This window comes from Bipolaris oryzae (genome assembly GCF_000523455.1).
Source record: "Bipolaris oryzae ATCC 44560 unplaced genomic scaffold scaffold_2, whole genome shotgun sequence".
Lineage (NCBI taxonomy): Eukaryota > Fungi > Ascomycota > Dothideomycetes > Pleosporales > Pleosporaceae > Bipolaris > Bipolaris oryzae.
In genome coordinates, this window is record NW_006911278.1 from 359,070 (window position 1) to 382,366 (window position 23,297).

Below are 23,297 nucleotides of genomic sequence, written 5' to 3' on the forward strand. Positions count from 1 at the left end.
CAGCCGCGTCAGCGGCATGTCCGGGTCAAAGGGGCGCTTTGCCCTTGATACTTTCTATATATTCCCTCTCCCGACGCCCTGAAGATTTTTTGGAGCTAGGGAAAAGTCTTTCCTGATTGCATCACGTTGGGCGCCAGACTCGTGTAATTGCATTCATCCATAGTCGCACACCACCCACGGCCCGCTGCCTCTTCCCGTCCAACCCTCCTTGTGTCACTTCACTCCTGGCTTTGCGCTACTTGCAATTTCAGTACGCTGCTGTCCCACGTCAGCCTTGACATGAGCGCGACTTCGTAATACTCATCTCCGCGCCTCTCACCGCCCACGACTCTTGGTACCCAACATGCCCCTGTTTCCCACCGCCATACTTTGACCGTCCTATACAACTCAAATACACCTACATATTCAAGATTGATGGAGGCACACAAGAGCTCGGTGGGGGTGTTGGTCGGAAGAGGCGGGCTGCCCAATACAATTATCATGGAAGAGGCACAGCGTCCTTCTGCAGCACATGTAACCAGCAGCGGAGAAGAGGCCCTAAAGGACATTCTGTGCGGATCAACGGCTGGAATCGTTGGCAAGTACATCGAGTACCCCTTCGACACGGTCAAGGTTCGTCTGCAGTCACAGCCAGACACGATACCGCTCCGGTACACTGGGCCGCTGGACTGCTTCAAGAAGTCATTGCAGCACGATGGGTTTCTGGGAATATATAGAGGTATTAGTGCGCCTCTGGTTGGGGCTGCGGTGGAAAGCAGCACCCTATTCTTCAGCGTAAGTTGCACCTCTTCGAGGCCCCATGTTCCACGCTGACGTCGCGAACAGTATCGTATAGCGGGAGATGCTCTGAAAGCCTCAGGTGTATATCCAGAGCTGAAGAGGCACCCTGAACGAGACCTGCCCTACTCAGGTATGCTCTGGTGTGGCATGGTCGCTGGAGCAATCACGTCGTTGTTTCTTACTCCCATTGAACTTGTCAAGTGCAAGATGCAAGTTCCTGTAGAAAGCCCTGGCACTGTGGTTGCTACTCCAACAATTCGAGGAGTCATTGCCTCGATCTATCGCCACCAAGGCTTTTCCGGCTACTGGCACGGTCAGCTGGGAACCTTGATCCGGGAAACAGGAGGCGGCGCGGCATGGTTTGGTGGCTACGAGGGCATGAAGATTATCTTCAAGGGGATCAACGGATCGACCAAAGACGAGGATCTTCGTGTGTGGCAGCGCATGGCTTCTGGCTCTGTTGCTGGTGGCGCATACAACTTTATGTTCTATCCCGCCGACACGATCAAGTCGCGAATGCAGACAGAAGACGTCAAGCATCTGACGGGCGGAAAGTCGAGTTTCACCGCAGTAGGTAAGGCGCTGTGGAAACAGCACGGCATCAAGGGTATGTATCGTGGATGCGGTATCACAGTCGCAAGATCGATCCCCAGTTCTGCGTTCATCTTCACTGTGTACGAGGAATTGAAAAAGCGATGGCCCAGCCGCGGGTCAGAGTAGCGCGATAGAAACATTTCTAAGCGTCCAAGGGAGCTGGACGGTACATATGCGAGCACGAGAACGAGGCTGGAAGGGCGTTTGTGAGAAAAAAAAAGCATAGATTTGAGGCGTCGTCCTAGAGATACCAATCATGATCTTACAGATAGCTTATAACTAGAGTTATTGTTATTTTTTTTGTATTTAGAATATCACTGGCCATTAAACACCATTTCAGTATGCTCTACTACGTAACGACAGCCCGCAAAAGCACATGTCAACTGCACCCTGCACAAGCCTTCACATGCCAAAGCAGCAGAATCCTGTGATCTCTAGACTATTCCGATTGCGGTCTAGTGCGAAACAATGCTCCAACGTGGGGAAACCAGACCGACCGGCAGCGGCAATGTGAGATTGGAGCCGAGGATGCAGATGGCAACGCGATTGTGACCCTTCACCTTCAGGGTACACCCGTGCAAGCATAGTCTCCAATCCACTTCCCGCCCCAGCCCTACAATGCACGTCTTTCCTCTTCAATAATCACTGTCTGGTTTTCTATCCCTCCTTTCAACGTCTCGCTGCAGCATTGTAAATTGCGAAATAGCACGGCGCAACTCGACGTCATTGCGACTGGCGCGCGCCCTGAACCGAGGCTCGCTCGCATCGTCAGCTGGCGATCTCTCGCTGGCGTTTTGTCGCAATCGCAGACGAACGTACAACGCTCTTTGATACCCCTACTGTCTACACGTGCAGTCCAAGACAGCATATACTCACATTACCGCCGACATGGACCAACTACACGCTCTCCACGTATGTCGCCCATTCGCTGCGAAACCTTGTGCATACGCTCCGCTCCGAGCTCCCCGTCGTCGTGTTTGATAACTGACAAGAATGGCGAACCATATAGGCTGTGCTCGAGAAGATTGCTCTAGACCCAAAATACCACGATGTTCTTACACTGGTGAAGGGTGTGAGGAACGGTATCGTGTACGGGAGTAAAGTGCGGTTTCCACACGCACTCGTGTATGTATCCTCCTCAGTAGAAAGAAAACAAGCCCCAGAGCTAACACACCACAGAATGATCTTCCTCTTCCGATCAGGAAGGTAAAAATCTGCCACCTCCCTCGTCCTACCCAATCCACGCCGGAAACTAACCTCCAGACAGCTTCCGCTCAAAATGCCTCCTCGTCTACAAAGCAACCCGCCAACACGCCCGCAACCTCGGCCTCTTCGCCCTCGTCTACAAAGCCACCATGCTCCTCCTCCGGCACACGTCGCCCAACGGCAAAGAGCGCCAATACGACTCGTTCCTCGCGGGCCTCCTCGGCGGCTACACCGTCTTCGGCCGCACAATCCACAATTCCGTCTCGCAGCAAATCGTCATCTACGTCGCTGCACGTGTGTGTCTTGCTTTGGCGAAGCTGGCCGTGCAGCCGCGAGAGCTTGGTACCGGTGCTGGGGGCAAACATGGCGGGGTCAAAGGGTGGGAGTTGTTTGGGAATGGAGAGATGAGGCGCGCGCTGGTGAGGAATGGGTGGCCGGCTTTTGCGAGTTTGAGTTGGGCCATGGTTATGTATATTTTCAGGTGGCATCCGGAGAGTGTGCAGAGTAGTCTGCGGAGTAGTATGAGTTATATGTGGGTGTTACTTTCCATCATTTTCTATTTTTTTACTCGGGAGGATTGGGTTTGCTAACGGAGAGAATAGTTATGTGCAGTCGGATGAGTGGGATTCGCTACGGACGTTATTGTGGCATAATAAATAGAACAGGAAACAGGATGGATGGAGTGGGATTTCAAACTCTTGGGGGGCGGGGGGGGGGAGGTGTTTTTTTTCCTTCCTCAGGAAGACATATTGGGGGGATGTTTGGCATTCCATGCATTGCACAGAGAACAAGAGGAATAGAAAGAGTGGATCAAGACGCAAAGTTCAAACAAAGATAAGCAATTCAGTAGCCAATGAGAAGAACAGAAGAAAGAGAAAAAAAGTTCAAAATCTACACATCGGACTAGGATTCCCACAGTCGTACGATCAGGAGTTTACTTTGTGACGACAAATCACATGACACACCATCTCATCCATCCCAACCCTCAACATCATCTCATCTCTCGATTTCTACATTCAGCTCATTCCCTATTCCGACTCACCTTAAACTTACACGTAGTCATAAACGCCATAAGTCCCTTTGCGATTTCCAAACAAAAAACGAGGCAGCCAATCCCAACCCCCGTCCCCCCTTCCACGTCATTGGCTCACACAAGTTCCTCTAAACCCATCCCTTCTGACCGGCGGAGACTTTCTTTGATTTACCCCGCTTCGCCTGAAAAACGGCGTGCAAGCGAAATGGGGCCCCGGTGAGACGGAAAGTGCAATGGGACTTTGATAAAACAGCCATGACTTTGACTTACAAGGGGGGGGGGATGGGCGCGGGACGATTTGGGGGCTGGAAATGCGACAGGGTCTTATGTCGGTTATCTGCGGGTACTGCTGCCTACATGTGATGATGTAGCCCTCTTCTCCCCCTTGTCCAAGAGGGATAACTCAGGGTAATCACGATTGCGGCAGGTCCGGCCCCCGGTTTCGGAGCTGAAGAGAGGTGATGAGGTGTATGAAAGAGGCGACGAGAGAGACAGCGTGACGGGTGTTTTTTTGGCCCTGGAGTGACGTCTGTTTGCTGATTCATGCGGCGTAGAGGCGTGGAGATTGGCCAGTGATGAGGTGCCAGAGGATGGTTCCCTTGTGTCGGCGCGTGGCTTTGGGCTGGGTGAGGGGAAATGGTCGACGTGTCACTTTATGTGGTGGCGAGTATGATGGGTGTGAGTCGATGGCGGGCGGCTAGCTGAGGTTAATGGGGTTGTGAGTGCGAAGTTAAAGATGCGATGGTGCGCTGTGGTTGTGATTGTGGGTTTACTCTTTCAGCAAGTCGAAATCTTTGTCTGTAATATTAGCTTGTACCATTCGAAAGCCACTACTGCCTTGTCTTATCTTCAAGCCTTTTGTAAGCATCATTGCATATAGACCTTGTTACCATAGCCACAGCCACAGCCACAGCCTTGTAGGTAGGTCGTGTCTACTTGAGTAGACGACGCCTCAGTGGGCGATGGCTTCTTTAATACTCCGGTTAATACTCATGCTGACGCTGGCATAGCCTTATTCCCCGGCTTTTGTCCTCGGGAATCATCCTCACAATGTGCAACCACAACGGTGGCAAGGATTCGCCTATGCAGCCAAACATAAACACCTCGGATCCGGAAAGACCTCCTCAGTTCAACGCGAGGAATTGCAACTTTGACTGCGATTCCGGCTGCAACAAGGATAGCGACGACGAGGGTGGCGGGGCCGAGATGGATGGCCAGACGGTCATCGGCGAGGAGGAAAACGTGCATTCAGATGCAGAGGCGCAGGATGAAAGTGGTGGAGAGTCTGAAGATCTCAGGGGATCCGAGGAGTTCATGCCGGACTCTGGTGAGTCCGCTTCGGACGGTACGGGCAGCGAGTTTTTGTCTTCGCTGGAGACTGGCGATATGTCTGTGAGTATGGTGGTTGAGCCAGCTTCGTCGGGGGACCGCAGCCCAGTAATTTGTGCGAGCGTTCCGGCTCGCAGCTTGTCGTCCAACCCAGGAAATACTATACTTTTGGCAGGCCTCATGCGGGTCCCATCTCCCTTGCCAATGAGTTACTACTTTCTCCAAAAACCTTTGCGCCTCAGTGCGCAGATTGAGCATTGTAGAGGGGATCCGGCATCGCATCTGGTCGCGCCGGATCGTGTTCGGTTGTCATCCTTGATGGAGCAGTTGGTGAGAGAGTATGCGCCTGCATACAGGAGCGTCTCACCGCCTCGATTCCGAGCATATTACTAGGTCATGGCTGAGTAGTATTTTGTGTTCCAGGACGTTTGTTATTCGAGCTTGTTGTTGCATTGGAGTGAGGGCGCACTTTGCTTGTTTCGGGAATTAGCTAGCCGCATCGTGTGCACGTGTGGGCCGGAGCTAGGTTTGATATTGCCTATATTTCTAAGTTGAAATTGATACCTCAATTCACACATGCATGCATGTAGAAAGGAAAGTGGGCACGTGAGGTCGAGTGCAAGCAGATCAGGTTCTGAGGAGACAAGTATTGCAATTGCGTGCTGTGCTAATAAAAAGGAAAGGGGCCAGCGTCACGGGCGGGCGAGGCACAATGGGAGAAATGTCCGGTTGTAGATGTCACATCCGGCAGAGCGAGTGATGGTCGTGTAGGTGCAAATTGGTCGCTGGGGCTGCTCCGATATCACCCGTAGTACATTTGCCGCACCCCCCAGTGGGTGGACGGTCGCCTAACGTTGTTGGCATGGTGCAACCGTGGCTTGGCCTAGCAGATGGCCTGGAAATAGACAACGGCGAAACATGCATTTACCCCTTGGGCGGCCGCGGATGCGTCTAGAGGCATTTTCTTTGCGGCTGACAGCGTGTACCGTCGACGGAACGTGGACCCGTGCGTTATTGCGTGGTGAGACCTCTTCCGATCCCAAAGCGAACAAGTTGCGCCTCAAGAGCACGTTGCTCGAGTCGATGCATCGTGACGATGATGGCTTGGCGGTCATGTTGGCTGCACATGCGGACGGTCGCGTGTGCCAGAGGCTCGCGGGTGTGTAGGTGTACGTGGTAGTATATCCCGTGTAGTAATACTCGCACGCCAGGCCCGGCCGCCGTTCTTGGAGAGGGCATGGAGGTCATCGACGAGGCCATCTCGCTGCCATGTCATTTGTCGATCCCCCAGTCAGCGACGCCATCCCGATCCATGGCGGCGGCCTCGACATGGACATGGAAATGCCTAGCCCTGCCAGCGACCCACACGGCTGCTGTCCGTCGTCGCGCCGTGTAGTGCTAGACGAATTGGAGGTGTGGGATATGTGTGGGGGCTGACTGCTGGGCTGACTCGACGGCACTGCTGCGCCGACAAGCAGCACGCTGCTGTGGCTTGCTGCCGGGCAGCGTCAGAGAATCAGTGACAGGTGGTGAGCATTGCTTTTTTGGACATGAGTGCAGATGCATCAGCGGCGGCACTGTGGGCGCGGTGCATTGATGGAACAATTTCGAGTTATCGGGCATGAAGGGGGAGGCGCAACGGTCGAGACTTGATCGAAGCGCTCTTCTGGACCCAACAAGAATCACCATCTTGTCAACTCGACGCGCCTGCTTGACCGTCGAGGGCCCTAGCACTGCCGTCGTACCGCTACACTGCGCTGCCTCATATATCCCTCCACACCATCTCCACCCCTCCATCCCTCCCTCCTGTCTCCCCCCCCCCCAAAATTCGCGAATCCCCGCGCGGTCGCCCCTAGACTGTCACTGCGACCTGCGACCCAGTCGGCCATACGTCATCCTGCACCCCGTCCACCGCCCGCTCGACACTGTGATATTTCACATGTTGCCCGCCAGAGCCCCGTCCACACGCTTTCCGCCCTTCGACAAGCCCCTGGCCGTGTGGGAAAAGAGATACGCGGTCTGGTGAGTCGAGTGCATATGCATTGCCCACAACCTCCATGTCCTCGCGACTGACCGCTGCCCAAAGCCTACACGCCTACTCTTGAACTCTGCCCGCCCACCCACCCACCCACCGAGCAGAACATTATACACTGCATATACCTCGGTAGCCAAGAGGCACCCTGCGTCTTGTTGCACCCGTCAACATCACAACCACCTGTGAATTGCTACCTCTACGTACCCCGGATTGTCCCGATCCACCTCCCCGATCGACTTCCCCGCTCGCGTGCGCATCCGCACCAGAGGCACACCTGCGATTGGCAGTTTCCCAACAGTGACATAAACGATCCGCACAAGACTAGATCATAAAGGGCCACTTGTCGGGGGTATACAACGCTAATAAAGATGGACTCTGCAGCACCTCCAAGGCGCTTCAAGCCCGAGCCCTTTGAGACGACGGTTTCATCTTCAAAGGATAAAGCCAGGCCGGAGCCTGTCGAGGCCCCTAAGCCGCGAAGGTTTGCGCCTCAGCCCATTGAGACCACTACTTCGAGTTCCAAAGCCAGGCGTAGGTTCGCGCCTGAGCCGTTTGAGACTACAACCACAAGCTCCAAAGCGAACCGGAGATTCATACCCGAGCCCATTGAGACCACGGCCACAAGCTCCAAGGTGCTGCGAAGATTCGCACCCCAGCCCATGGAAACTACCATTAGGTCGAACCGCCGCTTTGCTCCCCAGCCTTTAGAAACGACCACACGAAGCAGTCGTCAAAAGTTTGCCCGTGATTGGGAAGAGCAGACATCGCCTACTGAAAAGTTCAAAGTTAATCCCCTGGGCACAGTGCCGAGAAAGCTGCCTGTTAAGAGATTCAGGCCCCAACTGATCGAGACTGCTCAGAGACACCGCAAAGCAGGTGACGACGAGCCTGTATTGTTTGACTACGAAAAGACCGAGGTGACCCCAGAGTCAGCCATCAGTGCCCGAAAAGCAAGAATATTGGGAATTCCACCTACCCCACCAGTAAACACTCCGACATATGACATGTCACAAAACCCCTTGTTTCTCGAGATTCAACGCAACGCTTCACCACTAAGTAGGCGTCGATCGTACTTTAGCTCTTCACAACATTCATTCCGCGTGCCAGACTTGGATCCCATTGAATCTTCAGAGTCTGAGGCATCAACCCCGCCTTCACCCACCGAGTCACCTCCCTACAGGCCTGACCACTCCTTCATGTACAAGGAGGCTACCCGACGGCGGGAGAGTGCCGATGGCACCTCTGCTGGATACTTGCTTGAGCTGGCAGCCAAGGCTGCTGAGAAGCAACTCCGAGAACAAGCGTTGGCAGCATTCCCTAACAGTGATATTCACGAGCCGGTGGCTCACTATGTAGATCGTGACACCGAGGGTTCAGAGCCGTCTGTCACAGAGGCAAAGCCCCAGCCCGAGCCCCAGCCCGAGCCCCCATATACTGTCGTGAACTGGGAATTGGAAGCTATGCGGAAATACCAAGCAGAGCAGATTGCCGAGAAAGAGAAGCCGAAGCCTGCTGAATACGCAAAACCTGCTTTCAGCCCCTTTGGCAATCCCGCAGGCTTTCTGGACGCTGCCACGGCTAGCAAGTTTGCAAAGGAACGTAAGGACCCCGAATTGGAGCGCCAGCGAAGAGAAGCCCGCCCCCCTATGCTCGGGCAAGACATCAAGTTTCCACGCTGCGAATCTCCTGAGCCATCCCGTTTCGATCCTACCCAAGGATGTGACGCGGTCAGGACAGCCATGTGCTATCTCTCCGAGCAGTCCAAAGCTGCCTCTGAAAAAGGTGAAAGCCTGTGGTGCGGCAAGGGCAATGGAAGACAAACAAGCACAACACCATCATTGTGGTCTACTGCCAACAGCCGCGCCTCGAGCACCCATGGCTTGTGGGGCGGATTCTGCGTCAATGGCGGAGACAAGTCCCCACGCGGACCAACTGGTCTCTTGACGCCCAATGCAGAGATACCAAATCCCATTTCACCTTACCCAACCCCGTCTGCGAGTCTGTTGCCTCCTACTCCTCCAGCATCTAGCTCGGGTGCAACATTCGCGCCATCGGACTTTGCTGGCATTGATGAGAAACTTGCTGTCGAGCAGTCGATCGAAGAGGAGTTTGGTGACGATTTCGTTACCCAGGTTTACAATTATCTATCGCTGGGCTATCCATCCATGGCCCGTCCATTTGACGCGGAGCTCTCCAAAATTTCACACATTCCTATCTCTGAGTTGCGGCAAGATGACCATCTCGCCAAATCTCGCGGTTACATTCGCCTTGGAAAGGACGGCAACTTGAAGGACTCTGAGATTACCGAGGAAACATGCATGCGTTGGCGCGCGCTGCGCATCTATATAAAAGAGTGGGCGAGACAGCATCCCAAAATGGCTGACGAAGATCTTACCAGCTCTTGTCATGGTACTGTTGCAATTAGAAGGGGCAGTTGGGCTCAGTAGCATATTTTTGGATGCCTGATCCTTGTCCCGCTTCCTTCCGCGTGAGGTAATCACTGACGCCTACTTGGGGTCTCTCTGCCGGTCTCTTTGTGGAATCCCGGTTTCTGCCTTCGTTGTGCAAGGTTTCATCTGTCGACTCCCTTGCCAACTTTGTGGGGTTTTTTTTAAACCTGGGCGTAGATCTCATACAGTGTCGTCTAGTTTTCCTGCTGAGAGTATCAGCATTTTTAGATTCATATCTCTTTTATCTTCTCGAGGGTACTTGTACATTTTTACCCGAGGTATATTCTTTGTAAAGCAAAATATAATTTCAACTAAGTGTCTTGTGACCACATGTTGGGACGTTTTGATTGCTGAATGGTGTGGCGTTAACGTTACTCGAATAGACTTTCCTCGCGTCTGCCAAACGGCCTTAGACCTGACAGGGCGTTGGAGGGATACAAGGGTACGGGGTATTGGACATCATTCTCTCTCATCGAATGACTTGATATCCGAAAGTAGACGAGCTAACTGCATTTAGCCATAACTGCTTTTTCTAGTCTTATCGCCAGCGCCCACATTCCCGTGTCGAGACTCGCACCCTCATTTCCGTACCGGTGCGTCGGATACGAACATGAAAAGCGCCTCAATCATTGCAATAAAGTATGTTCTTCATTGCTTTACTAAGACGTGATCGCCACACAGCTGGACGGAACCCACATCCCGCTCCCGCCGCCATCGCCGTCCATCCCGCGATCCGCCTAGGCCCAAGCTTCGTTCACGTCCACACGGCCCTTTTTTACCAATAGGAACATTTCACGCGTTGGGCTCTTGAGAAATTTCCCGGTTTCTGGACCTGGAACTCACTAGCAGACACATTGATTGCTGCGTCGATCCTCGGTCGGGAATCCCGACCAGTACTCATTGCCTAATTCGACTAGATATGCGGGGACCCTTGACGGGCCGAGGCGTTTCGGTGAGCAGCATTGTATGAGTAGAGGATACGATCTTGACTTTGATCTGATGAACCAAAAGACGATCACGTCTCAAACCTTGTTAGTCGAGTCAGCAGCACGGTACTTATATCTCATTGTTTCTTTCAGTTCCACGACACACCCACACACATCTAGTTCGCGTTTGATTCACGGCCGTTTTCATGAAGTAGATACACAACCTGAAAGCTTGGTTACTTGATCGGGTCCATAGTTTATATCGTGACAAAACCTCCAGCAGCGGAACATCTCCAAAAATAACTACCGGGAAAGAACTGGCAATGCAAGTTTTCAACTTGTCCAACCTTCCACAGGGACTAGTATTCCAGGCGTGGGTTCTGTGCAGCATCGGTATTATTACCATTATGCTACGAATGTCAGTAACAAGATTTTATCATCTGTACATGAGGCTAATCGTCCACCCAGTTTCTCCCGGTGGCGTCATATTCGTAACCTTAGTCTGTTCGCGGTAGATGACTGGATCATGATGACGGCTGTGCCGACACTTTATACCGGGCTGGCAGTGATCTCAACTCCAACAATTGCCAAAGACGGAAGCAGCATGACCCCATCAGAACGTGTGAGCGCATCCATACAAGGTGGCTCCAATAAGTGGATCAAAGAACCAACAGCCATTGCTGTTGCTGAGCAGGTATGTTGGTAGCACGTAACACGTCGAAAGACAGATCGACACGTGAAGCTAACATCTAGCAGTGCATGCACGCCTTGATGTCCGCATTAAAACTATGTATGCTATTGACATTCGCTCGCACGCTCAAAGAAACGACCACCATCAAATGGGTCAAGGGTGCGGCAGTATACATCATCTTCGGCTGGCTAGCGGTTGAAGTTGCCTTCTTCACGGTCTGCAGCACAGTCGAGGAGTTTGCTATTGCCCATGCAACATTCAACCTTAGCAGCGATGTATCCATCGTTGCGATCGCAATCTCGCTAATCACATCGCTCTCGCTACCGGTTAAACAAAAGACCAGGCTAGTCATGCTACTTGGCATGGGCAGTTTTATCGTATGTCAACACACGCCATTTTATTCTAGCCCTTTCCCTAGTACTAACGCTTATGCGCTAGGTCATCTCAGCACTTCTAGCAACATTCCGCGACTTTACCGAAGCTTATTCTACAACTCGCATACCCTGGTACTTACGCGAGGCGTCGTTCGTAGTCTGCGTCGCTAATGCACTTAACCTTTGGTGTCTATTCCCCAGAAACATGCCATTCGTGCATGACGCTATCGAGTCAAATGTCCGATGCTCCGACGCTCAGCGAGACGAGAAAGTATCTACTAGTATGAACGAGCATCACAGCCACATACACGCCTTCCAGACCCCCAGCCCTGACGACTTGGACTGCGAAGAAGCAAGCTGCGATGACGAGGAAAATGAGATAATCAATCAGTGCGAAGCGAATCCCTGGAAACGCATCATCGTAGACGTACAAGTCGATTTCAAATTGGAGATTCTAAATGCCAGGTGCGCAGGATCTTCCATGAAGGCAGAGAAGTCGAGGATCGTAACGTGTGAGGGACCAGATGCGCGACATGGAAAGGATTAATACGGTAGATTTGCTCGATTAGGTGGTTTGCGCTTTGTTTTTTTGGGTTGTTAATGATATCCAATACGATGTTCTCCATTCCTTAATAGTGATTCAAAAATGGTTGCAGCTTTAGCTGCCATATTCATGATCAGTTCGTAGAGAAATTGGGTGTTCGAGAATGAAGAAATGTGAATCTGGATGACTCTGAGAAGCTCTGCACGACTAATAAGCGCAGTCGTACCGAGATGTGAGGAGGATGGTGTGTAGTCACGTGATGGACACCCAGAATACCACTAGCAGTGGGCCAAACCCGCAAAGTGAGCTAAAAACCAGTTAGAAAACCAGTCAAAAATCCAGACCTCTGCGGGCAGCCATCTAATCCTATATATGCATGTGATTCTCGTTTGAGTACCCTTCGGGCCTTCCCCTACTACACTGCCTAATTGTTCCTCCACAGCATCAGCTCCTGAGAGCTGATTCAATCGTACTTCTGTTCAACAGAACAAGAGATAAATTGATGATGAATCTAGACTACGAACTATATGTATATTTATGTCAATAAATAAGATAGTTTGATAGACATACTTTGATGTTTGGTGAAATAATCGTGTGTTTGGTTTAATGGATTGTTATGATGGGAATCCACAAACAACAGCAACTTCTTGGGGCATTCTCTTACTATACTCCCTAGATGCTTGACCATAACATCAGCTCCTAAGAGCTGGTTTCAATCGTAATTTTTATTCTAACAGATGGTAGCCATACACGCAAGTGTATACCAACTTATCCTCTAATTCTGTAAGGAAGAAGACGTAGCTAAACACAAATACTACACAATATCACACCTAATATCTCTCCCAACTACTACTTCAACACTACCACAGTTCCACAGTTCCTCTACTCCTAAAACTTCGTCACCGATCCCAATCAACCACCCAAAATGCAGCTCCAACTCACCTCCACCCTCGCCACTAGCATGCTCTTGTTCACTGCAGCAACAGCCCAACTCTCCCTCGTATGCAGGGGCTCCGACATCGTCTTCGGCGGTCCATGCTTCGGTAATTCGAACTCTTGCCAGTGTAACACTGGTACGGTGCTGAGTGGCAATTGCAATGGCCAAGGTGTAAGTTTTTTGAGATGAGCATACTTCTCTCGCTTTTTTTTCCCTTCTTAAGCTATGTAAAAAAGAGTATGACTAACGTAAGCCATTATAGGGATGTTTGATTGTTATTAAAACGAATCGTTCGGCGTAAAAGGGGATGCTGGGGTATATATGGTGGATGTCGGAAAGCTATGAGAATTACAAGGCGAAGAAGGAGAGGGAGGGTGGGAAGGCTTGGGTAGGGAAAGAGATGGAGGTGTTCTATGTGGTAGTTGGGTATGCGCTGATGGGGAAGAATAAATTGTATAGTGGTATTTGAATAAAGATTTTTCTTGGACTTTTTGTTGGGCACTGAGTGGTTGGATTTCAAGTTTGCTTTGACAGGTCCTGGAGTAAATGAAGTGGTTAAATCACCGGATAGTTGTAAGGGCAAGTGGTCAGACTAGTATTTATCTGAAGCTGCACTGCTCAGGACTGTAGGTAACAGGCTTCTCGCGGGTGCCTTTGTAAATTTAGTGGTGCACGAATATGTGAGAAGATACCCGGCTGGGATCGACTATATTAAAGGAAGTTTGGTAGGTCGCAACTGGTGATCATGTTTCTTTTCTTGTTACTACTAAAATGCGTTATGAGAATAGATTGTCGAAATTAGTTGCTCGGCATGGCCCTCCAAATGAACACTCATTGGCTTCCAACTACTGTGAGCGACCCTTTTCATTGACGGAACCATGATAATCAACATTCATGCATACCCCTCGACCCAAAATAACCACAAAGGACAACTCACCCACGCCCTAAATACAGAACAAGAATCGCTCAGCCTCACCTCCGCATCGTCATATGATCCCCTCCGACGGCCGCCATCCCCCTCCCTTCCCAAGCGCCACGCGCTTAAACTCCACCAACCACCATACTCCAGCAGTCCATCTCCATCACCCCCAAAATCATCACCAAAGAAAACACATCGTACCATTCTTTTACCGTGAAAGAAATTTAATGACAGAAAACGCCCACCAACGCCCACAGGACCCCTTTCCGCGGCAAGGCACACTTTAGGCCCCCTACGACAATCAGAATGTCACTCGTCTACCCGCCATCGTATCTCGCATCTGCGAATCGCACAGTGCCTAAGCACTACCCACACTGCGACAACCACTAATAACTCCTCTTCTTTTATTTTCCGCCCCCAAGACTTACGGCTAAACAGTTACGTTGTGGGGAGAGAGGGGAAAGAGAGAGCGGGGGCGGGGCGCGCTTGTTTGTCGGCCATTTTTGTATGCATGCATCACGATAAATACATACCGGGATGCCGCTTCTCTCAGCCGCACACAAGAGGTTGGGGGCCGCGGTTTAGGAAGTTTTCCTCTCTTTCGGTTAGATGATAGCGATGGTAATGCAGGTACCTCTTTTTAGGGATCGCATGCTGGCCAATCACTTGCGCCATGGGGTATTTTGGTAGATGCGAGCAAGTGCAAGCACGGCCAAGGTACATGTGGAAGTAAACGGCACTGGAAGCTGTAACAAACTAAGAATGTCTATGCTGTGTCCAACGGCCAGTTACTTTACCTTTTTTTGTAAGCGGTATGGACGACGTACCGTCATGGGTATTTGCAAGCGAGATAAGTTGTAACAACACATCAAGCTTCATCCTTGCAGTCTATCTTCGCATCTAGGTACACAGATGCCGGTACCCCTGCTCTGTCCAACCACTGCACCCAACCTGCATGTCAATCATCATATTTTTGCGGAGTGTGCCGTAATGAAAACGCCTGTCAGCTCCCCACGAGGCTTGCATACACATGTTGCCCAGACGCGAAGTAGCCCTTCTCGCATCCATCGCATTCACTGCATAGCCATGGATCGCAAGATGGCCCTCTTGGGGGCGGAATGATTGAAATCAGGTAAAGAAAACAATTTCGTATGAGGGGAGGATGTGTATAAAAGCAGTATGGGAGTCCGCTGGGAAGTAGAGCATCATCAGCATCGATCAAGCTTCTCTTCTCTTCTTCTTCTTCTCCTCATCACTACTACCCCTACAAGACACAATTCGGCCTTGTCCTTTTCTACGAAAAGAAAACAGCAAGTATGAAGTTCACTCTCATCGCCGCTTTTGCTACTCTTGCTACCGTTGTAGCTGGCACACCGACTATTTCTGCGTTTGAGGCGCGAGAGGCCGAGGCCGAAGCTGTTGGACTTGTTCCTCGTGTACGTTCTTTTCCTTCTCCTCCCTTTTATTCTTCTTGGCTTCTTCGGGGTTTAGAAGCAAGACGCTAACTGTGACTAGGCTTGCCCTGGAGCCCGCTCTGGATGCCGTGTTGATTGGGCCAAGAAGTGCGAGTGGTACTGCCAGAACCGCGGTGGTTTCTTGGTTATGGAGTCGTGCTACTTGGGATTCAGCAGGTGCTGCTGCAGGAACTAAAGGGAGAATAGGAGGATGGGATTTTTGAAGATTTTTGTGGGATGGGCGTGGGGGATTTTTTTCTGGAACAGTGGAGGTGGCAGTCTCCTCAGTTCATGCCTGTAGCGATCTATCATGTCCTGGACACGATCGGCCAAGCTTAACACTAGCCCAGGTATATCACAATACTATGAATTTTTGGACTCGAAAACGCGCACCGAGGTATCAGGGGAATCGAGAAAAGTGCCGATAAGAGCTAAAATAAGACGCTTGTGAGCAAAATCATTCCAAATGTAATGAGATACGAATATCATAGGCTAGGAATCTTGTGAAATTCATCGTGAAAGCATATATTTCAGGAAACCATTTCTGCCATTGGTTCGTTCAAAGCGGGGGGGGGGGGTGTTGCGTGCGCTCTTTGCAGTGGTCACGAATTCCCATAGATCTAATAGCACCGAACAACTTCAATCAAATTCGAAATCTCTTCTTCGATGATAGCATACAATATAGATGCATAGTGCTATAACTTGTTGCCAAAATCAGAATAGCAGCAATGACGGGTGGTCCATACAGGTTGTCCGCTAAGGCGCTATGCTCTATGTCATTTGTCAGTGTCACAACGCATGATGATTTCATTTCACTGAATGTGAGTCAATTCACTTTGGAAGCCAGACATACAAGACGCTACTCTAAGATAGTTATATATGCATCGCTTTTCTTTTTCTCCACTAGGGGATACTCTATTACTCAGAAGCAAAATTGGGCCCTGCGGGCCGAGTCGTGGTCGTCGGCGCTAAAAAATTCAATAGAAAGCCCACGTAAATCATCTCGTATCAAAAGGCGCTCCATGATCAAAGAACAGTATCTATTCGTATGCATAAATAGAGCGAGTTTCAGAGCATCCTAGACTGCTTGCACAACGACCACAGTCTTACGCGTGGCTGCTAAATACCTTGCCCCTCCATAAACCTGCTCCTACGATACCGTTTTTCGGTTTACTCCTCAGACTTGGAACTACTTCGGCAGATAACCAATAGAAGTAGGCAGTTCATGTTTATGTAGGCTAATTAGCAGTAATCGCTTTTCCCGTGTCTTTGTTTGTAATCATCAAGGTAGTTCAATAACAGTCTACGAGTGAGCGCCTGACTAACTGAAATGGCTAACTAACTTCTAATTGTTGTGTAGGAGTTCTTCTGTCAAAGATTTTGAGCCTGGGTATATCGAGATAGCCATCAGCAAAAGCTGTTCAAGCCTACTTCTTGCTTCACAAGCTATTTCGATTACATTTCGACGTTATCACGAAGTAGTAGGTTTAGTTAGGCTTGCATGAACTAGACGTTTATCATAGCTATGAGAAATCTAATTGAGGATTGAATCCAGGAAAATCCAGGTCTTGTTCGATGGATAACGGGGTGTGCACATCCAAATATCCTATTGCGGCGTTGATTACGTTGATGCTGCCAACTGTCAGTGAAGTGCATTGGTCTAGAGTATAGGAAACATACTGAAGGTCTGGCATGTGCTCTCCTATCAGATCATGTATCCGCAGAATGGGAAGAGGATTGCCAATAAGTCTGGGAACTTGTAAGTTTTCGCAGATCCTTCGTATGGCAAGCAGCTTCTTGGCGCTACCATAGCGATTCATGAGGCGGATCAGCCGGTAATTTGAGGCCCCTACGCATGTTCAGTCAGCAATTCGGGGAGTATCTTAGCCGAAAGCTCTCACCGAAAATGTGATAGAATACTAGCGATGCAACGCCTGTCCCATGTGACATTTCAATGGAAGCCACAAGCCGGTTTATGAATATTGTCTCGTAACGGAGGGTTTTCAGGCTACGTGAAGTTCCCTCAAAGCCTGCTTCCCTCATTCTTGCGTTGATCTTGGTAACCGTCAGCAGGGAATCATTCGCACTCCAACTTCTTTTCAATATACGTACTACGCGAGCACCTGCTTTCCCTGGTTCGCATGCGAGTCCCTCCCAAAGGAGAAAGAAGCACAGAGAAAAGAACCGAGTGAAGGTCGCATTCTTCAGTTGCTCCTTTGCCTGACCGGCCATTAGTTCGCAACATCTGAAGGCCTGCATAGCAGGCTCAGAGTATATGCCCTCTGGTAATGCTGGGCTTGAGAGGCGGTTACTAAACTCGATCGCCATGACACGTGATTCTGTGTTGCAGAAACTTTTCAGAAATTCATCCGCGACTTTTGTGATTGGGCATTCGTGTTGAATTGGGGGTGTTGTATGCATGACACTGCAGCTTTCTGCATCTTGCATGGGATAATCGACCAGTGGCTCTGCTGGACGTGTTCCCAGCACAGATCCCGCGAATGCATCCATGAAAAAATGTTGCTCAGAATCAAAGCTTGAGTCATGGTCATGGTTCTGGCTGTAGATCTCATCTTCATTAGACAAAGGTGTTGGAGATCCCAGCATGTGATCGAGTATTAATGCTGATCTCTGCGCGCAGGTTGAGTTGCTGTGCCTAATCTCCGAGGAAACCTGTACCTTCCGCCTGAGAAGCGCGATTAGTATCAGGCTAGAAGATTATCAAAACGATCAGTATAACTAACCATACGCTAGCCATTTCAAAATTCCACGGATGATACGGCATGTAAATGCTGTATGTTTTCTGTGCTATGCTGATAATTGTGGGCATAAATAAATTTCTGTCTAGGCCTTGACAACACTGCGCATATGAGGCTTCTGCATGATAGAAAACCTGGCCGCGATGGCTTGGAATGCTGAAAGGAATTATTGATACACATATTGTCAAGATATGTGTAGTGTGAAAGGGTACAGGAACATAGAGGTAGAGAGCCTCTATCAACACGTCTGAGAAGAATTGCTGGGTGTCTTGGTTTTCCTGCGGAGGAGATATGACGTATGCTTTGTAGGAAGGGTTTCCTTCAACTTCCGTCATCATTGAGTAATTGAAGGTCGTGATGCGCCGTTTATGTGTGGGTCCAATGTAATCAGATAGTATAGAATGATCAAGAGGTAGCGAGAGTTAAGGTATGGCGATCGCTCGTAAGTAAAATCGGCGGGTCTTGGTCGAGGGGCTTGGGATGAAGCTTTATCTATACGAGGTTCAAACAGGATGATTCTGGTCCCAGCTTCGTCCGAACTCCAGGGTAGATGGGACTAAGCATTCCGGCGTATAGACTGGCCACGCGAGACTCCTGATTGCGCACATGCGCATTTACCCCTGGTATAGGGTTCGCGCTCATTAACTCCTCGCCAAGCTTAGGGTGTCATCAAACAGAGGTTCTTGCGCATGGGAATGACAAGAACAGGCAGGTGCCCTTCATAACTATGAACATATTCTTCCTCTATACGTGAACACAATCTGAGCTGTTGAAAAACCAAAAAAAAACTCTGTAACAATATTGCCTTAACTCTAGAACTTTTCACTAAAAGTTGGTAAGACCTTTGGAATGGATATCGTAGCAAAAACAGTATTGGTCACATTAACATTTGCTGAATAAGGGTGATCCTACAGCTGAATGTAGATCATTCCAGTGACTGATGATCATACGATCAACACAAATGTAAGCAATGATGCAATACAATACGAGACCGAAGTTTTCGAAGTAAAGCCGCCCATATCAGTGTACTGCCGCCTCATTTGCAGCGTATTGGGTCTATACCGTAAATGTACTTGTGGAGCCATGTTTTATATACCTGGGGGACTTTCTGCCCAGGCAATGTATCGCTTGACCGGAGCTTCTAATCCAACTCGGACCGGTCTGAGAATTTACGAGGCTATGATCTATGGGCTAGCAATACTGATAGAGCTCCTACTTCATGATATTATCTCAGCAGTGGTCGACATCCACTTCTTCTGTCCTAACAATAAATAGAACTTGGTGCGGCCTACTCGCTTTCACTATCATTTTTGTCTCAATTGTGAGATGCGATTTGAAATTTGTGAATGAGAAATAGAACGGAGAATTTCGAATGCAACGGGACAGGGTGTCTTCCGCGTTTAGGAGTCTAGGGCGAGTACTTTCAAGCCAATTAACTGTTTTGAAACTGCTGTTCGATCAAATCTGAACACTACCGAAGTCAGACCATCAGTTGATGTACCACCGACGGACTCTCTAAAGAAGCCCTAACCCATGTCAGCTTTAGCGATGCAAGTACAGCCTGTTGTTATAGGAATTGATTCTACTACCAGCTTCTTGCTGCAAGTATTACCGTTGTATAATGTTGCTGCTCTATAATAGATGCGGCCCAACAAGTGGGACCAATCAACAGTAGCACCGCAGGGCTAGTAATCCCTTTGTTCCGTCGTAGGTGATCTTTATAGTTAGTCTGCCTCCCTCAATCCTTAACTTGCTGACAAATGGGACTAATTCTATGATAGGGGCGATATCGAAGACATGAATCCGCGCCATGCACACTAGCTCCTTCAGATCCAGTTCAAGCCCGCGTAAACGGGGCAGAAAAAACGTGTACTGTGCTACCTGTCACAAATTTTGTACTATAGAAACGCTTGGATGAAAATCTGGCTCTTCTTCGGATAACTTATTACAGAAAATTACTACGCTATTCTTGATAACTATGACTCTACGGAGTATAGATTATACTCTTTATAGTATAGCTCTTACTCTCTACCCTGGCTTATATCGTCCCCTTGCTAGCGGGCCTACGTACGTCAATTCTGCCATGTATCACAGTGTCCTTAATGTCTGGTTATCGGCTGCATGTAATCGCATTCCAAGCTTCTTGCGCACAAGGGATAAGTTTTGGTACGGGGTGACAGGGGTGAGTTTCCCCACCAAAAAGCAATGCTAAACTGTAATAGGAATACCGCTCGGGAGGTTTCCTTGGTAGTGGCCGTCCTGCATTAATGGAAATGTTAGATCCGGGTCTGGCTTTGCTACGTAAATTGTTTCGAATGAACGTTGCCAATTTCGAACATGTGATCAGACCTTACACAAGCCACTAGCAGGTGGAACCTATTCTCGTTTCACAAAGTCGCCTTGAACAGTCACCGAACCAGAGTCAGCATTGTTCTTAAAAGGGAAATTTAACACCGACAGTGTTCATGCCCTCCATTTCTAGTAAGTAACCGCATTCTCTGCCGCTTCAAGCTTCCTCTGCTTATCAAAGGCGTATTGGTGATGGTCCCTTCTCTACCAGCTACTCAATCCAGTGTATGTCGCAGCAAAATGGTGCGCCAGTAAAAGTTCTTACGAGTATGTTATTACTCCTGATCAATAAAGCAGATAGCATCTGGGCCCCAAGCGGAGATGCAGTATAATTACGTGTCCCTTGGAGGGGCTTTGAATATCATGGTTGACGTACGGGCTGATATATAGTAAGGCTAGGTTCAACGTGACTTGAGCAGCGAACCTTCTAGGCTTTTCTTTTTGCCAGCAGCAGGCTTGTTGTCGCGTCTCATTCCATCCTTGTCGCATTCTAAATACTGCAAATACGAAAAAGATCCACGAGCTACCCAGGGACATTTACAGGTATTGCACCATGCGTAAGTTGACGAAGCCTGTAAGTATCGTACTTAGGTTGTTCGGTACCGTTCCAGAGCACGGTACTTGCCGGTTATCTCGAAGAATAAGTAGTATCGCAGGTTGGCACGTACGACAGAACATGCAGGGGGTTCCTTGCCAAGTAATAAGCGTTAGATTTGTTAGTTTTATATACTAAAAACATTCTTTCTATATTACACTATTTCATAGCTATACTTACCTTCTCTTATAAGAAATTTCTTACAAGTCTTTACGGATTTCTACCACAGAGCTATTTACTCTTAAAAATTCTTAAAAATTCTTGAAAATCATTTTATCCTATTTGTTCGCATCATACTCGAAGTTATAATACGGAAAAATTAAACTTATCTTCTTTTAGTAGTAAGATACTAACAGATTAAGACTAGTATATTCCTAACTGGCTGCAAAATAGCTGTAATACACCAGGTTGCGATCCCTACATATTCCATCGTATGTGCTAACCCGTGGTATTGTTTCTGCGGGCCGTGATACGGCGCGCGGCACGGTGCCCTGACCCCAATGATACTAATAAGCGTTGCCGCACACCGATTGAAACAGCGCTTTGAGCGGCATTACCCGGCTCATCTACGGGGACCACCACGTTCCGTGGCCCGAATAACACCCAATCTTGGCCTATCCATCTCGCGGCAAAGATAACCCGGCGATCGAGATCCAGCCCGTTTTCAGAGATTGGCGAATTCCGCAAGCCAAGACACCTCATTGCCATACAGTACCATGTCCAGCTGTGGACTGTGGACTGCATCGATGTGTTATTCGCAATACTGTGCATATATGCACGTATCCCCATTGTGTTAACAGACTTAGATTTTGTGTGAGCGATAATCAAGTGGCTATTTCTGCTACCAGAGTTCGGGGTCGTATTGCAACCCGTATTAGTCCTTGGTAAAGCCTCCTTGGGTATTGGCAACAGCTAATCCCCTCTTCACCGTATTACTTACTCCTATGGAATCAAGGGGTCTGGGTGCCCAGCTGTCATATTTTAGCGTCTCCAATCCTAAAATGCGTGACTGACGTCACAATACGATTTGGTGTGGAGGACTCCAGACAAAACCTCTTCCTATCCCGTTCACTTTCGCATATGTTCTGCTGATTGAACAGCACAATACTGCATCGTTACGATCCAGACATATCATAAAAATGAGCACATCAAATGCCACGGCAACGGATGAACCTAATGCTCTGGGCGATCGACGTGCCAGCAAACCAACCCGGCGTTTCGTCGGGATTTCATTCACATCGATAGACTCATAGCCCGTCAGTACAGCTCCAGCCCTTGCAGTGAATTTCATCACTGTCCACCGACCTAACTGGCCTGCCGTACCGCCTCGGCCGCAAGACTGTCCGGTCGAACCAGGCAATGCCGAAGTTTCCACTGGTCGGACTCAGGTTGCAGTTCAGTATAATCATCTGGAAAAACTTGCTGCCCAATAGGCCTTTACCTTGATAAGCGTAGCATCTACTCAGATTAACCAATGATCCATTGCAAATGGCAGCAACAGTAACTTGGGGTTAGTGTCACCCTCAGGGTCACCTCAGGGCCACCTCAGCGTTTAGCGAGTTTCAGGGTCTCAAGAATATAGCTCATACTATTATTGAGATATTTCATAGCTTTACTAGCTGCAATCTACTGAATAGGGCTAGCAGGTCTCGTTTTTGGTGGAATGGATTCCGCAGGGTGACGTGCTAAAATATTACTGTGCAAGGATAGAATGCCCATGTCCATGCAGAACCGGTACTGTCGGATCGTACACCATGTCACGCACCGAATCTCGGTAGAAGTAACATGTGCCAATAAGATTCAAGTAGATACGTCTGAGAGACATCGAGATTGACAATGGGCTAAAAAGTATCATATGATGATGATACGGTGCGAGATGGTAGAGAACCAATAGGATTGTTCGGGATGTACCTTCCAAGCCATCAACCTCGATGCGAGCAGAGTTTGATCGATTGCCCAGAGAAAAGCAACATGGCAAGACATGTTCGCGGGCGCCTGCGTTTCTATGGCCAACCTAGAATTGCACGTTTACGTAAAAGTAGAACTAAGAACAATACAATCAATCAAAAATAAAGGCATGCATAGTTTCAACGGATAATTTTGTAAGTTCAATTTTTGCCAAACTCGGAAGGCTAATTTGGTTGTGTTGACGGTTTCCGAGTCTAGCTGAATATGTAACCTTCTTCAGCATTGGTTGCGGGTTCTCGGTATGATGTCATCCACCGTCCAATAACCATAAAGATGTATCTCGGTATACACGTCGATATAACGACTAGGACCCCTAGCCACTCCAGCTGCCTACTAACCTACTTGTTCTACATC

General features: G+C 49.1%; 7 protein-coding genes across 7 annotated transcripts; 6 read left to right on the plus strand and 1 right to left on the minus strand.

Annotated features, from left to right (window-relative positions):
- Positions 1-414: 414 nt before the first annotated feature.
- On the plus strand, positions 415-3,240 carry COCMIDRAFT_31872 (uncharacterized protein; the record flags this gene model as incomplete). Its single annotated transcript, XM_007684369.1, has 7 exons — positions 415-774; positions 826-1,490; positions 2,129-2,286; positions 2,409-2,499; positions 2,554-2,580; positions 2,642-3,112; positions 3,183-3,240. 7 exons carry the CDS (start codon positions 415-417, stop codon positions 3,238-3,240), a joined length of 1,830 nt encoding a protein of 609 aa, XP_007682559.1.
- A 1,423-nt stretch (positions 3,241-4,663) lies between these two features.
- On the plus strand, positions 4,664-5,269 carry COCMIDRAFT_60894 (uncharacterized protein; the record flags this gene model as incomplete). Its single annotated transcript, XM_007684430.1, has 1 exon — positions 4,664-5,269. A coding segment is annotated over one exon (606 nt), but the record flags the coding sequence as incomplete, so codon positions are not given.
- A 2,076-nt stretch (positions 5,270-7,345) lies between these two features.
- On the plus strand, positions 7,346-9,424 carry COCMIDRAFT_80507 (uncharacterized protein; the record flags this gene model as incomplete). Its single annotated transcript, XM_007684431.1, has 2 exons — positions 7,346-7,508; positions 7,557-9,424. 2 exons carry the CDS (start codon positions 7,346-7,348, stop codon positions 9,422-9,424), a joined length of 2,031 nt encoding a protein of 676 aa, XP_007682621.1.
- Positions 9,425-10,760: 1,336 nt separating this feature from the next.
- On the plus strand, positions 10,761-11,965 carry COCMIDRAFT_529 (uncharacterized protein; the record flags this gene model as incomplete). Its single annotated transcript, XM_007684310.1, has 4 exons — positions 10,761-10,771; positions 10,822-11,047; positions 11,110-11,421; positions 11,483-11,965. The coding sequence occupies 4 exons, from the start codon at positions 10,761-10,763 to the stop codon at positions 11,963-11,965; spliced, it is 1,032 nt and encodes a 343-aa protein (XP_007682500.1).
- Positions 11,966-12,887: 922 nt separating this feature from the next.
- Positions 12,888-13,559, plus strand: COCMIDRAFT_21696 (uncharacterized protein; the record flags this gene model as incomplete). Its single annotated transcript, XM_007684339.1, has 4 exons — positions 12,888-13,070; positions 13,255-13,325; positions 13,375-13,472; positions 13,537-13,559. The coding sequence occupies 4 exons, from the start codon at positions 12,888-12,890 to the stop codon at positions 13,557-13,559; spliced, it is 375 nt and encodes a 124-aa protein (XP_007682529.1).
- Positions 13,560-15,134: 1,575 nt separating this feature from the next.
- Positions 15,135-15,468, plus strand: COCMIDRAFT_80513 (uncharacterized protein; the record flags this gene model as incomplete). The annotated part of the gene is made up of 2 exons (XM_007684432.1): positions 15,135-15,254; positions 15,334-15,468. 2 exons carry the CDS (start codon positions 15,135-15,137, stop codon positions 15,466-15,468), a joined length of 255 nt encoding a protein of 84 aa, XP_007682622.1.
- A 1,327-nt stretch (positions 15,469-16,795) lies between these two features.
- COCMIDRAFT_80752 (uncharacterized protein) lies at positions 16,796-18,366 on the minus strand (the record flags this gene model as incomplete). Its single annotated transcript, XM_007684433.1, has 4 exons — positions 16,796-17,121; positions 17,174-17,364; positions 17,590-17,832; positions 18,017-18,366. The coding sequence occupies 4 exons, from the start codon at positions 18,364-18,366 to the stop codon at positions 16,796-16,798; spliced, it is 1,110 nt and encodes a 369-aa protein (XP_007682623.1).
- Positions 18,367-23,297: the final 4,931 nt, after the last annotated feature.